This window comes from Semicossyphus pulcher, unplaced genomic scaffold, assembly GCF_022749685.1.
Source record: "Semicossyphus pulcher isolate SPU_LCO1_2020_fin unplaced genomic scaffold, fSemPul1.0.p SCAF_6, whole genome shotgun sequence".
NCBI classification, from domain to species: domain Eukaryota; kingdom Metazoa; phylum Chordata; class Actinopteri; order Labriformes; family Labridae; genus Semicossyphus; species Semicossyphus pulcher.
In genome coordinates, this window is record NW_027211737.1 from 12,054,599 (window position 1) to 12,069,919 (window position 15,321).

Consider the following 15,321-nt stretch of genomic DNA (forward strand, 5'->3'; position numbering starts at 1 on the left):
CAGAACTTGAACATTTGCATTTCCTCACAAAGCTTCCTCCAACCTGACCTGAATAGCGTCGGCCCTAAAGTGACCTCATTATCCCAGAGGCAGGCATGAACTTTTTTTTGGAAATAAGAAAAACACTTTTGGAATGATGTGGAAACATGTGGAATAAATGTACACATATATGTTAAAAACATTTTTTCACTTCTGCAATTTTTGTTGTCTTGACAACGAAAGCCCTTTCAATTCCTTTTTTGTGGCTCTCAAAAAACTCTCTTTCCTGGTCGGCTCATGACCTCAACAAAATGGAACAAATAAAGTTCCGCAAAACATAGAGAGGACACGAAAGAGAGAAGTTTAAGCAACGTGGAAAACTTTCACATAAAAGTGACCTTACTTGCTGATCCATTAGTTTACATGTTGACCTACAGTGTACGTGGTCATTAGTTTGGCAAGGCACGAAACAAACAAACAACAAAAATAGGATATGATAATTCCTGGATGGCAGTCAATAGTTCAATAAAAGCTGAGCCCCATATGGATTCATTGAGTATGTGAATAAAAAGGCTACACTCTTTCTAAGTTGCAATCCCACTCACCTCTATTATGGTGGAGAAAAGTATTGATCTCAACCCAACCAGGCACGTGCTCCTGTTATAATGTGAAATACTCTAATTATATCATAATCAGCTCTCGATTATTCCCTGCTGGAGTATGGAGCAATAATAATAAGCCTTTTTTACAGCATTATTATAAACCTTAAAGTGTTATAAAACTGCGAAGCAAGATTTGCAATTATCGCGGTAGCTTGAGCCACGGTAACTCATGCTGAACACCTGACCTGAGGAGATCAAGACCGATAAAACACTTCCGCTTTGATATGAAAATACCAAAGATATTCATTGTGCTTTACTGATATAGGCCTACATCTAGGCTACAACAGAGGCTGATAAAAGCACTGAAGCCTTGCATTTGTTGTAGCCTACCTATAAGGTATAAGATAGCACATTATTACCTACATAAGTCAAAATCTTATAAACGCTACAAAAATACATCTGTGCAACGTATCAATTTCATGTAATACACGAGTATCATTAAAGACAATATATTGTCCTTTGATGATGGAGCATTGATATTATAGACTTAATTTACACTTTTACAAAGTCAGTGATTGTTTGCCAGTTGTCCTCCTTGCATTCAGCAGCTGCAGCTGAGCTGATTTAAGTCTGCGTTACGTTTTAGGGAAGCCGCATACAGATCATGGATGTATTATATAACTTATATATATATATTATATATCTTATTATAGATCCATGATACAGATACCCTTGGTATTTTTAACTCTCCCCGGTTCCGCTCACTTGCCCACATTATGAAACCAGAAGTAATTAAGTAAGTTTCACAATAAAAGCACTGCATAATATGACACAATTAAAAGAAAGTGTTAAACCCTGTGCTTAACGTGGCTGTCTATCATATATATAGCTTTCATAATATGTGGTAGTTTAAGTATGAGAGTGTATGGATTTCATGAAGTCACGTTTATTTTAAAGGAATAGTTTTCCACTGCAGTAGTTTGTCTAGATAAAAAAAGAAAACGATTTTCAAATGTACCTCACGTTGAAAACACCTGAAATCCGAACTGGTGCACACAGAAAGCTACAATGTTGACCTCTTTGTTAGGATCAAATATTTAATTTTGAAAAATGTAACCGGAAACACTCTTATTTTCTGATTGGCTTGACGCTAGCTGCGTCATTTACGCGCCTGAGTGTGATCTCAGCACATGCGCCGCTATGTTTTGAAAAGCCGGGCAGCTAAAGCCTGTCACTGCCCCTAGCTTTGTCTGTGCATAGATTTCCTTACATTTTATCATCATGTGTTAAATATAAGGGCAAATTAAAACATGCCAAAGTCTCAGAAGAAGTCCTGCACCTCTCAGACCTCCATTAGCAGGTACTTCGCAGGACTAAACAGCAGCAGCGCCTGCGAGATTAACCCAAATCCTGCTAAACACCAGCTTTCAAGAGGCAAGGTGAGGTGTGCACCAATGAATGCGACTTCCACACAAACACGTTCAGATCAGACATGCTTAACTTAATGCGAATTCTTGAGTCTCAGCTGCTTTTGTCCTGCAGCAGAAACTTCCCCCGGATGAAGAAGATTTGGGTTTGCCAACAAAACGAGCCAAGCTTTCTGTACAACACCAGCAAGTGGAGGTGGATTTGGACTGTGAGCTTGCTTCCTGTCAGAGCACTAAAGGTGAGTGTGTGCACCCTAAACAGAACTCCCACCTCCCTACTCTCGTTCAAAGGCATCTCATTTCTCTAAACAGCGTGTGAAGTTATGTTAAATCCTCCTGCATGTTGTTGAATAGTGTTGAATAGCATTTTCAACTTTTGACTGACATGACACAATGATAATCTCACACGCTAGCATTTAAATCTTCCTGAGTGCATTGAAGATATTGTACAATAAAGAGTAAGATGAATGTACCATATGATCATACCAAACTTCATTTTCTCTTCAGAGACAACTCTGACATCGACCCGAGGAACAAGCGGCCTCTGCTCCTCCACCTTGGAGAAGCTGAAAGGTTTCAGTGTCGGGCAGGGTGACACTCAAAGGGAGGAAAAAAGGACGGATGGTGCTAGCAGTAAAATCTGTCACCAAGGTAGCATTGTTTTGCCTCCTCGGGAGGATACAGATCTACAGAGCAATAAAAAGAGACCTCAGCACACAGAGGAGGAGCATGAGGCTGAAGAGGAGGAGGTCGAAGATGAGGAGAGTTCGGGGCCAGCTGCTACGAAACAGGTATTTAATATAAATGTTAACAGATGTCAGTCAGATGGTCGGTCTAAGGATTAAGGTTTAAGCCCTAATGATGGCAAACATCTACCCTGGTAAAAGACCCATGAGAAAGCAGCACCATAGGAGACGATTCTGACTCTGACATTGTAAGAGGAGGGCAAGCATAAAGTCAATTTTATGGTGAAAGATTCGAACAACAGTTTAGTTGAAATGAGATATCTCTATGTAGAAATAAACCAGGTGTTTTTACGCATGTATGAGAAATAGGGAACAGAAAGCTTTTATAGTTAAACTATTGTTCCTAAAACAAAAATAGTCTCTGATTGTTTTGTTTTTTTACTTCTGCAGGCGTTCCACTTGTCTCAGTTTGCCAAGCCAGGAAAAGGTGGAGGAGAAGGTGGAAGAGGAGGAGGAAGGAGTGTAGATCCAAGTCCTCCATCGAACTCTGATGCCCCCTCCAGACGCTCAAAGAGTGTGTACACTCCTCTGGAGCAGCAGGTCATCCAGCTGAAAGAGCAGCATAAAGATGCGTTGTTGGCTGTGGAGTGTGGGTACAAGTACAGGTTCTTTGGAGAGGATGCTGAGGTGAGAACTGAAACTTGCTTTCCCATGCCATTGTCTAAAGTGCAATTTCATATGCACTACTTTTAGAACCAAAATCTAATTTAGAGAAGTTTCGAGGTGGATGGATGAGGTTGAGAAAATTGGCCTTAAATTCCCTGTGAGGCAGCACAGATGTCATCTTTGTTTGAACAGATTGCAGCAAAGGAGCTGAACATCTACTGTCATCTGGATCATAACTTCATGACGTGCAGCATCCCCACACACCGTCTGTTTGTCCACGTCAGACGGCTGGTGTCACACGGACACAAGGTATGATTAAACACTTCTATGTTATTAGTTCTTGTGAGCTCGTGTTGTTTCTTATGTCTTCATTGTTGTCTTTAATTTCTAGGTTGGTGTGGTGAAACAGACAGAGACGTCGGCCATTAAGGCCTCAGGGGCCAATAAGAACGCTCTGTTCAGTCGTCAGCTCAGCGCTCTGTACACCAAGTCCACTCTGGTGGGAGAGGGTATCCTTATAGAATGTGAATGTCTGTCTGAGTCTTTATCTATCTCTCCGCACGTCTGATATGTTGTCCTTGACAGTTTCTGAGATGTAAACCCGGTGTGCAGGCTGGGGAATGTGGAGGAGGGGGCCTGTGGCGACGTGGTGTCGGACCCTCCTGACAGCTTCCTGCTGTGTATCAGTGAGACCTGGGACAAACTGAAGAAGCAGCTCACTGTGGGGCTGGTGGTGAGTCTGATGAGAACCTAAAAGCTATAGATGCATTAAATGAAACTGCTGATTAGGTTGTTCGGTCTTACTCTGTAGTTGATGAGGGGACATAATCCCACCGCTGAAAATATTGTCATAACGCTGCCCAGAGGCCAGGACAAAGGCGGGACACGGGCTGCCAAAAGAAATAAGTCATTTTTCACAATCTTAAAGTAGATAAACTGAACAATTACACTGATTGTGAGATGTGTGAAGTCAGTATCATCAGTGGTGTGCATGTGGGTGTGTGAGTATAATGCAGTGAAGGGCGTTGAGGAGTGCACTAACACAAAAAACTAAGTCAAACTAAACGGGTGCAGACACTGGTCAGGTAGAGAGAGAGATGTACAGGAAGCTGAGCTTCTATATCCTGTGGAGCGATGGGCCCGGGTGCTGCAGATCTGGGAGGACAAGTCAGTCATCTCCTCTGGCACCTCAAAGAAGACATATGCACATTAGTACCAATATCTAAACCAAATATACTGTTGGTCACAATATATACACTTTACAGTGCATACTGTGAGACATCTGTCGTCTTTCAAACTAATGAGATGAAGCTCTCCCCCTTTACTCGATTTGTCAGGAATTTAATTTAATGAATTGGCAAATACCAGATCTAAGAAAATGTAGTAAATGCATGTATAAAAATATCACAATATTACATTTGTCTCATAGTATATGATAGCATCCTAATTACCCAGCCCTGATACAGAGAATACAGTATAGTGATGCATTAATAGAGAAATTAAATACACGCTAATCTTGGTTACAGACTGGACTGTTAAAGAAATTACTCTGAATTATCACAGTTTCTGATTTTACTTAGACAACAAAATTATTATATATACTATATAACATGTTATTTTCTTCATACTGACATACTACATCTTTTTATGGTGCAGCAAAGCCAGCTGAACTTTGAGCACAAGTTGTACTTCTTTTACACAATCTGATTTAGACGTCTTCCATGTGTGCATTTGTTTGTGCTTGTAGGCCGTTCAGCCCAGCACAGGAGACGTGCTACTGGACTGTTTCCCTGATGGTCAGTCTCGCTCTGAGCTGGAGACTCGTGTCCTAAAGATCAACCCTGTGGAGATCCTGGTGCCCTCTGACCTCTCGGAAGAAACCCACAGACTCCTGCAGAGCATCGCCAATGCAAGGTAATCTGCTGTCTGGACACTAGGGGGCAGACCTGCTCAATTTACTGCATGACAGTATATTCATTTTGAAGTATTGAACTGCGCCGGTGTGTTGTTTGTTGACAGAAATGTGATTGTGTGAGTTTTTCATTCTGAGGGATTGTGCTCAATTTTCTGTGGCTGGTGGACAGTTGTTTGTCTGGAGCTCCGTGGGCTCAGTCTGGACGAGGAAATCAAAGCGGCTCATTGAGTTTATTTGATAAAAGCCCTGAGCTCTCTGTGTTCCAACACAGGGCTAAACAGGGTCCAACAGGGCTTATTTTTTTTAAAGTTCATATAACGACTTTCTTCCTTTTGTTATTATACTTAATTTAGCATCTTTAAGAATATTTATTAGTTTATTTTACCTAATAAGTTGCAAATGGTTAAAAAGAAGACGTTGTCTGGTGGCTCTTGCTCTTGTGTTGATAAATGTGTTTGTGAACCATTGCTATTTTTCCAAACACTTGAGCAGACTATGTATGTGAAAAGGATATAAAATGTAGTTTTTAAGATAAGATAAGATAAGATAAGATAAGACAAAGTAGAACTTTATTAATCCTGAAGGAAATTATAGTGCCAGATAGCTCCTAAAATACAGTACAAAATTAGAGAAATGCGAAAAAAACCAACTCAAATATAAGTGAAAATGTAAAGTGTATGGGTTAACCAGAAAAGTATTATTGCGCATAATGAACATAATATAGCCAGATATAGAAAATTAATATTGCACAAAGTGAACTTAATATAACCTGATATTGAAAGTGTTATTGCACATGACATCAGAAGGTGCACATGCTGATAAAAAGTCTGCTGACTCCTGCTGAACAGGGAGGAGTTGTACAGTCTTATAGCCACAGGTAGAAAAGACTTCCTGTGGCGCTCTGTGGCGCTGCTCGGTAGGACTCCAGTGTTGCGTGCAGGGGGTGAGCGGTGTTGTCCATGATACTGAGGTGTTTCCTCACACACTTCCACTAGAGACTCTTTTACATAGTTTTACAATGAACAACATGTACTGTATGATAGTTCCACAACAGGTGTTGTGGATGTGACTTAGGGGGCGTCTGACTGGGGGGATACAGGGGACTGTGTACACTGGGCCTTAATATGAAAAGAGCCCACTAGATAAAATAATGAATTGCTGTAGATCAGGGGAGGGGACAAGAGAGCATGGTGTGTATGGGGCCCAGGAATTTGTGCAACACGTCTGCAAGTAAAGGTCTAACATGTCTGTCTGTCCTCTTAAAACAATTGTCAGAAGTTATTTTGATGCCGATAGATAGGTAATACTCCTTTATGTTACTGCTCTTCCACTGCAGCTCAATAGGGAAACACTGTCCAGACATACCCACTTGATACCCACTTGATTTGTCAAACTCCGGCAGCTGAAGACTTACATTAGCGTCAGATAAAATGTGTTTAAACAGAGAATGGAGTTTTATCCTCCGTCACACTGACAGCACATTAACAAAGGATCAAAGGCCAGTACAGGAAGTAATCTCTTTGAATGTTGTTTTAAAGTGAAACAATGTAAACCTGTCCTGTAACACATAGCTGAGTATTAACAGTCAAGCTTACACCACCATTAAAATTATCATAGGCATTAAGCTGCAGTAAAATCATCATTAGCTCAACATGAGCACACGAGGTGCAACAGGGAGTCGTCAACTTTAATGTTGGACTAACAAGCTTCACCAGACTCTCATTATATGTGTGCAGGCTGCTGTATGAACTGCAGGATCAAAAAGAGCCATACAGCTCTTTGTTCGTCTGCTGACAAACAGCGAGCCCCGGCCAGCGGCTGTGACGTCGGACTGAAACCTGTTGCCTCCACTGCGCTGCCATTGTGCTCGTCTTTGCCGACAGTTTGCACCCAGCATGTTCCTCGCGGTGGGGAGGTGTTCCTCTGGGTCTGCGTGTGATTGCATTATGTGTGAAAATGAAACGAGGGGAGTGGGAGGGGAGCGGAGGGATTTGATCAGAAGGGGTCGGATAAACCGAGGGATGTCTGCTACTTTCTTCCTCTTTGTCATTGAGTCCTTGATGGTCCAGATTTCTCATTTTCATCTTTTTTTTATTCCTTCTCTGTTTAAATTACAAACTGGAAAATGGGGTTAATCCGTATTCATTCGTTTCTCTCTCCCTCTTCTCCTTTTCTTCAGCCGCCCGTGTTGAGTGATTATAGCTGAGATGGGCCTGTAAAGGCCAGTCCAATTATTGTGTTTGAACAGCACTGCTCTCTAGCGTTGTGCTCTTCGGAGACAAGACTCTTCAATTTGCAGCCTGTATAATACAAATACAGATTCAGCTTCTGTTCGGCTCCGACAGAACATTTATCACGTTTATATGCACACACAAGACTCCTCTCTGCCAGGCCCATTCCAGATCAGGCCTATCTGATGTTTTACTATGTGATTGTTTTTATCCTCAATCACTAAATTAATTTTTAAACAGCTTTGAAACTTGTTAACATCACAGTAATGTCACTCCAACCCATTAAAGAATACCATGTGAACATTTATCTGCTGACAGCCTCACAGTCTCCTGGGTGGGCTGAGGAGATGGGCCCCCTGGCAACAAGATTTATGTGTGTCCATGGAGCAGCAGGTAATGAGTCCCTGGGAGGTTGGGAGTAGCTAGGTGCAGTATTGGTTGCTTAACTCGTCCACAGCCTGGAGTCACGAGTCAGGATCAGAGCAGTGAAGGGGATCAGAGTGACTTAAAAAAACTCACCGGCTGATGCTGTCAACACAAATGTTCTCACTTTCTCGCGTTTCCAAAGATTAGAAAGCGAAGAATGACGCTCTTTAAAGTCAATATGACATCTTGGGTACATAAGACAGGAGTCATGCCTCAGGATTGATCCACACAAGCACACACACGCAGCAGAAGACTGTTTGCTTATGTGAGAGTGAGCTCGTGTAGATTTCAGTGGCCTCCCTTAGAGCTTTGTTTTCACCCTGCAGCAATAGATACTCATCGAGCACCTTAATCTGTTGTGCACATTAACCTCTGATCTGCAGGTCGCAACATCTCTGACGTAACCTTTAGCTATTACTGCTTTTGATTGAGTATCATCATCACGGTGCTCTGAGCCTTTCAGAATAATCATTGCCAAAGAGGTTATGCATCACTTAAGGTGAAGCTACCAACCCTTCACATCTGCAGTAAAGCTAAAGCTGCGGAGATAGTTTGGCTCTTTATGACGTGTCTCTCTGTTTTATGCTTCCTCCTCCAATACTGCAGTTAATTGTGATTTATTTCTAGTGTTCACAGTGTTGAAAAATGGTGTATGAAAGTATTAACAGCAACATCTCTGTCCAGACACAGCATAAACATTGATAACTCTAAAACAGTAGAGAGGATGATTGTCCAATGATGGGGATTCTGACCTGTTTTTGGAAAGACTCACTGCTACTGAATTCCTGGTGCATGGATAGCAATGTCAGCATTTGAAATATCCCAACAACGATCACGTACAGTAGATTGCCATGAAATGTTGTGCACCCATTCATGATCTTCTGAGGAGGAATCGGACTTAAGGGACACCCTGGCATTTCATCTAGCTCCACCACCGGTCAGTTTTTTTCACTAGTTCTATGAGATGGATTTGCATTAAGACTTTTACAGGCATGTTGTTATCCCCAGAGGATAAATCTGAAAGACTTCTGTGGTTTCTATTGCTTTCCATCGAGCGTCACTATGAGGTTGCTGGTTCTGTGTAAAATATATCAGCCACTATTGCCATGAAATTCTGTGCAGACATTTGTGGCCCCCAGAGCATGAATTGTAATGTTTTTTTTGATCATCCTCACTTTTCAACTTGAACCATCATCAGGTCAAACCTTTACATTTTCCATTACTTTAATTTGTGACCAAACACCTGCAAAACTCTTGACGTTCGCTTGTCGCTGTGTTTATAGCAAGAGGGCAAATGCTAGCACGCTATCATACTAAACTAAGAGGATAAAAAAGTAAATAAAAAACCTGCTAAAATTTAGCATGTTAGCATTGTTGTTGTTTGCTATGTTAGTATGCTGATGTTCAAAACACTGTGGCTCATAAGCACCTTGTTGTCGACTCTGTTGAAAATGTTAAATGCTTGGGTGCTGGTTTAGCTCAGTTGGTGGAGCAGGCTCGACTCTCGGCCTGATGGTCATTTGGTGCATGTCGTCCCCCACTCTCTACTCCCCACATTTCCTGTCTCTCTTCAGAGGCACCTTCCATGAATTACATTCACCTTTATTATTTTGGGTTTGAAACTAATTTAATTTATTCTATTTGTACGCTTGACTAGGGGTGGGGCAAAATATATATCGTCGTCCTGACCCGTGCAATAAAATTACAGATGCATGCTCTGCTGCGACGACAGCTCTCGGTTCTCTCTGTGTTCACTGTGTTAGTTGTATGACACTGTGATGATCAAACGGCACAAACCCGTCTGGATTGTTATTGGAGGGAAAATGCTGTTGTGTATATGTGTCATGTCGTTATGTTTGGTCCCTTTTGTATGTATTATTTATATAATCTATGTGGCCGAGATGCACTGTACAGACTGTGGCAGCACATTTCCTGAAAAGGACAATAAAGAATCTAATCTAATCTGATAGGCTGGTGCCAAATACCAATATTTTAATTAGAAATATTTAGCACTTTAAACAGATTTACCTGCGAATTTGACTCACTGCGTCACTACTTCATGAGTCCACGCTGTGGCGCTTATGACATGAATGAGGATAACTTGACATAAAGTAGTGAGCCGAAAAATAAGTATATCAGATGTCTTGATTTATTATTATAGGATTTTTTTGCAATATATCAATATCGCAGAATCACTGTATCGTGATATTATTGTTATGGTGGGCCACGTATTGAATCGTGATAATTCAGGCCGTCTAACCCTTTCATTTTTACCAGAGTTATGAGCAGAACTCAAACATCTTTTGTTTCCATCTTCGTGCCTCCATGTGACCCTGAAAGAAGACTGACTAAACTCAGGTTCACACTGCTCCATCGTCGTCATTGTTCTGCAGATACGCTACCCTGCACCGCTCTGTCCTCGATCAATACCAGCAATTGTCGCTGGTCTTGTAAGTCTCATAATGTGGATGCATCGATTGGTCGGTTGTAGGTTCACTGCTGCCGCATTATGCCGTCTATTCATCACTCTTATACAACGTCCCAGTCTGACCAGTGGCTGAGGTGAAAGATGATGATTATTTTACGTGTGTGTATAAGCATCAGGAAACAGAAGAAAGAAAATTCTCTAGCACTGCGTCCAGAGCCACGTGTTTACCTTGGTTGCCCTGGCAACAAGAGAGCGGACAAAGCAGGCGAGTCCTTGAAAGCAGCAATGCAGAGAAAGTGAATGGAGCAATAGGGAGATGCAGGGAAGCTGTGTGATTATGGTTTGCATTTATATCCGTAGAGTCTAGTTGGACAAAAGGACGGCTGAAAGGCGCATTTCAGCTGTGTCTCATTTTTCTCACAGACAGGATGAAACTCAGGTATCGGATGTTGTGTGTCCTTATGTCTATACAGTCACAAGCACCTCTGACTTCTTGTTTCGATGCTGCCATGTTGTTCTCTTCCAGCGCTCAGGCTGATGACAGAGTGAGAGTTGAGATGATGGACAGCGCTCAGTTTGAGTTCCCGTCGGCGATGAACACAGTCACAGAGTTCTACTGCCACAGCCAGGAGAAAGGTGTGTGTTTGTTCCCCTGTTTGACTCTTCTCAATCTTTAACTCACTATCAATGAGACAAGGACAAACATTAAAGTATAAAGCACTGGATAACTCTGAGAAGGGGACCTGTGTTTTCTCTGTAAACATGTGGCATATTTGTGTGTCTTTGTCCTCCAGGCTCTCGCTCTCTGTCAAGCGTAGCGTCCTTGGAGAGCCCAGTGATCTGCTGCCTCGGGCCGCTCATCCACTACCTCCAAGAATTCAACTTGGAAAGAGTTCTTAGGAGTGAAAGGTACTAAGAAAACAAACATACACACACACACACACACACACACACACACACACACACTGACTGCAAGAGTAATATCAAGTAATCCGACTGGTGTTTGGAATCCAGAGTGGGGCTAAAACATGAAAAATGAGTCAACAGATGGACATTTAAAGTATTTCTAGTAGTATACTTTTATTATTTGGATATTAAATATGTTGTTTCAGTAATTTTTCAAGCAAAAAAAAAAAAGCCAAAAATTCTACTGCCACCCTAGTCCTGGGATAACTTTGATTTTTATGCTTTACAGGAGTACGGGTAGATCATAGTGTATTTATCAGTTCATCTCACATTTTTTTAACCTCTTTCCAATAGATACTTTGAAGATTTGATGGTGCATCTGAATTATAATGACATTTTGTGCTCCATGCAGCTCATTCCGACATCTCTCCTGTGCGTCAGAGGGTCTGACCCTCAGTGCCGCCACCCTCAGGAACCTGGAAATCCTCAACAATCAGGTAAAAGAACACTTCAGCTGATCTTTATGGCCACTGGCCAGGCATAATGCAGGGAAGAGGTGTGTCTGGATGTCCTGTGATTAACTAGTCTAGTGTATACCATAGACTGCATTAAAAGATGGACGTCATGACAGCTCCCTAAAAGTGAAACCAAACCCTCTCTATCGCCCCCTGCTGACTGGCTGCAGTATAGCTCACAAAGCCCGCCTCCTCCATGTTAACAGATGGGACATGAGTCAAACTATAAAATCAAAATACACATCAAATAAATGTTTCCCAAACATGGTTTCTGTCATTATAGTTAGTTCTTATCATGCTGATTTACTTCCAAGTGTTCATTTTTCTGGCATGTTTAGTTTGAATTAGTTATTTGATGCTGTGAAAAGGATGATTGACAGCTCTGTTGACAAATATGGCTCCTGCAGCCGATCTGTTCTGGATTAGCAGAGTAGAGGAGGTGAGAGGAGACGTAACTAAAACAATCACTACAGTCATTGAAGTTTCCATACCTGTGAACATTAATCTCAGACCAACACAAGAAGCTGTTCTGCTGTTAAATATGCCGGCGTGCGGGATCTTTGCTGTGTTTTTTCAGTTAAATGTGTGTTTTGGTTAGCGATAGTGGCTATAGCGGCTCCACCGCCGGTCTGTACTGCGCAGACTCTGGCTCCAAATGACGTCACCATCGCAAGATGGCAGCGCCTATCACAGGGGCTATTTTGGCATCAATTCTGTACAATGAGAAATAAGTTACAAGTCTTTATAAGCAACCTGCCGGTCATTTTTATGTCTTTAAAGCTTCATAATGCTGACCAGTGAAGTCACACATCTTTATTTTTAGCTTGCGTCACGGCTCAAAGCATGGCAGTGGATCTGTCAGTGGATTGGTCGGTTAATTTGACGTAGATGAGGAAAGAAAGTCGCTAAGGCACCGTAATTCAGAGGTGAGCTGCAGATTCAGCTGATAAGTGCCTGTGGATTCATATCTACAATACAGCCTTTTCACAATGTCACGTTATTTTGACATTACTTTACATACCTGTTGTTTTAAATATATTAATTATTGTTGCTTACAGAGCAAGTGGCAGCTGACTTGACTAACTTCCGAGTCTACATCTCTGGCTACAGCAAGCTCGAGGGACACTGCTGAACACGATTGTATGTCCGTGGTAATTTCGTGTACAGGTGTGGTGGTTAAGAAGCTGAACATGATGTTTGCTATGTTCGCCTGAGGAAAAAAAGTCCTGAGGAGAACAAACATGTTGACAGGCTTTCAGCACCTAACTGTGTCGCCAGCCCGCCAGCAAGAAATGTCCTGCAGCTTACAGACTAGACAGACACCTTCCAGTGCAAACATTTTTATACATGTCAAAATAGCAAGATAATTTCTGTACAGCTTGTAGAACTCAGTCTAAAGTCATGGTTACAAAAAATTACATTGGTGAGTTAAATTGTCATTTCTGCGATAACAAGTAAATGTTCAGTGACTACTCAGACTTGCGTGGGTGACGGCTCAAAAGTTCAGCACGACTCCGCTGCCGTGACATGCGTGTCAAACATGGAGTTCAAGCACAGTTCAAGCCTCCTCGCCCTGCTGCCTGTGGCTCCATCACCTCCTCTCCTCTTATGTTTTTAAAGCATAATGTTTTTTTCCCAAAAATTTAGAACATTTAAATGTAAGCAGTTTTTTTGCTGTATGTTCTTTCACAGACAGATGGCAGTGTGAAGGGCAGTCTGTTGTGGGTGTTGGACCACACTCGAACTCCGTTTGGGAAGAGGCAGATGAGGAAGTGGGTGAGCCAGCCCCTCACAGACCCGCAGTGAGTACAGGACCTCTGATGGAGCAGGGCTGTCAGTGCTGATCTCTACTGATTCTGCTTCTGTCCCTGCTCCTGCCACATATGGGATGACTGGTAGAGATGGGAAGGATTCCAGTGCTTATGATTAGTAAGCTTTCACGTCATCCAAGAATTGCAAGATGGTTGTGTAAGATTTTAGTAAAATACTCTGCATTGACAAGATAACGTCCAATAATAATACAAAAAATTGGGTTTTGAACACCAGACTTTGGTGGCATCAATATTTTTATGTTTTTTTCCTGTGTTCCAGTTATTATTGTTAACTTCCAAATCAGATATCTTCATTTTTAGAGAGATACAAGTTTCCCATTAATTATACCGACTTGGTTATTAAGAATTTAGAATTGCCGGGGTCAGCCCTACACGTGGGTATGTGACTGACTGACTGAGTGAGTGAGTGAGTGACGATAATTTCAGAGCCAAATAAAGTAAAAAAAAAAAAATTACAACAACGGCCCGGGAAACACTTCAAAATAAAAGCATTGTGTACAAACGAGGGGAGTCAGAATTCCAGATCAGGCTTTTACTTTGAAAAAGAAAAAGCTTACCGGAAGTGTTGCTACTTTACACTCCATGCCTGTGACCTTTACTGTGACTTTTACTTCCTGTCAGGAAGATATGTTATTACTGCTGTCAGAGATCAACAGGACTCATCACAATTCATTTTCACCGTGTATTTTGACCGAGAACCGTGCGCAGCTCGCGGTAAAAATAGGCGAGCCTCCTATTCTCTACATTTCCGGCGCGTGAGTCGCGCGTGATACGCGCGTGTCACGCCAGCTTTGTGAAGACTCATCTGTTTTCATGCATTTCAAATGTCCCGCAGCCGTCACGCACACCACGCTTCCAGTGTTGCCCCCAAAAGCGCACATTGACCTGATGCAGTCAGCCACACACTACGTTTTCACCTAGTCTTGTTATATTACATGAATGAGGTGATGCTCAAACCACCCAGTAAAAATAGATGCCTTTTGGGTGATGCGGATGGTGTAAAGGCAACTGAACTTTATCCATCATCATTTGAGCTTCAAATATCCAAGAGATGTTAATTAGGGCCATGTGTTTGTATTATTTCTCAAGCTGCCTTGAAGCTCTCTTGTAGGACAGTGAAGATCTTCATTGAACTACCTCAGAGGTGTAACACATGAAAGACCATGAAGCTTTGCATTAACTGTAATATCTCAGGGGGGCGGAAAGCAGAGCTGCACAAGTACATTATTTAATATGAATTATTAGATTCCACGTCAGGATGAGAAATGATCAAAACAACAAGCAGGAGGCATTATCATTTTAGTATGCTCCTAATTAAATGGCATTTAATGACTTTATTCACTCCGGTTAGTGTCAGCTTTGTGCCTTGCATAAAGAAGCTTCAGAAGTAACGTGACTTTTATTATGAAATAATCTTCGACCGATGTCTTTTTCTTTGGTTGTAATTTTTATTTTGAAAAGAATTCACTTGTGTCATAGTTGTTAGCTAGTTGCTAGTTTTCAGCACCCAGCAGAGCAGTTGTTCCTCTGCAGGGTGAAAAAACAAACTGTTCTGGAAGCGACCTCTTTAAATAAAACTGCTGAAACTGACTCACAGCTCTCTACAAACAACCTCTCAGCTATAATACTGCACCACTATTCCAGTCCTCTTACCCGAAGCTGAATATTATCATCCATATATTGATTGCGTGAGTATTTTCTCCCTCTG

At 41.8% G+C, this 15,321-nt stretch overlaps 1 protein-coding gene across 1 annotated transcript in view; it reads left to right on the top strand.

Moving 5' to 3' along the window:
* The first annotated feature begins 1,891 nt into the window (after positions 1-1,891).
* msh3 (mutS homolog 3 (E. coli)) overlaps positions 1,892-15,321 on the top strand; it is a 48,748-nt gene continuing 35,318 nt past the window's right edge. Inside the window, exons 1-12 of the mRNA XM_069683263.1 lie at positions 1,892-2,020; positions 2,124-2,247; positions 2,516-2,799; positions 3,145-3,381; positions 3,553-3,669; positions 3,752-3,869; positions 3,954-4,093; positions 5,108-5,274; positions 10,887-10,996; positions 11,155-11,269; positions 11,679-11,763; positions 13,474-13,583. Of these exons, the coding sequence (XP_069539364.1) occupies positions 1,892-2,020; positions 2,124-2,247; positions 2,516-2,799; positions 3,145-3,381; positions 3,553-3,669; positions 3,752-3,869; positions 3,954-4,093; positions 5,108-5,274; positions 10,887-10,996; positions 11,155-11,269; positions 11,679-11,763; positions 13,474-13,583 (1,736 nt within the window). The remainder of the gene's footprint in view (positions 2,021-2,123; positions 2,248-2,515; positions 2,800-3,144; positions 3,382-3,552; positions 3,670-3,751; positions 3,870-3,953; positions 4,094-5,107; positions 5,275-10,886; positions 10,997-11,154; positions 11,270-11,678; positions 11,764-13,473; positions 13,584-15,321) is intronic.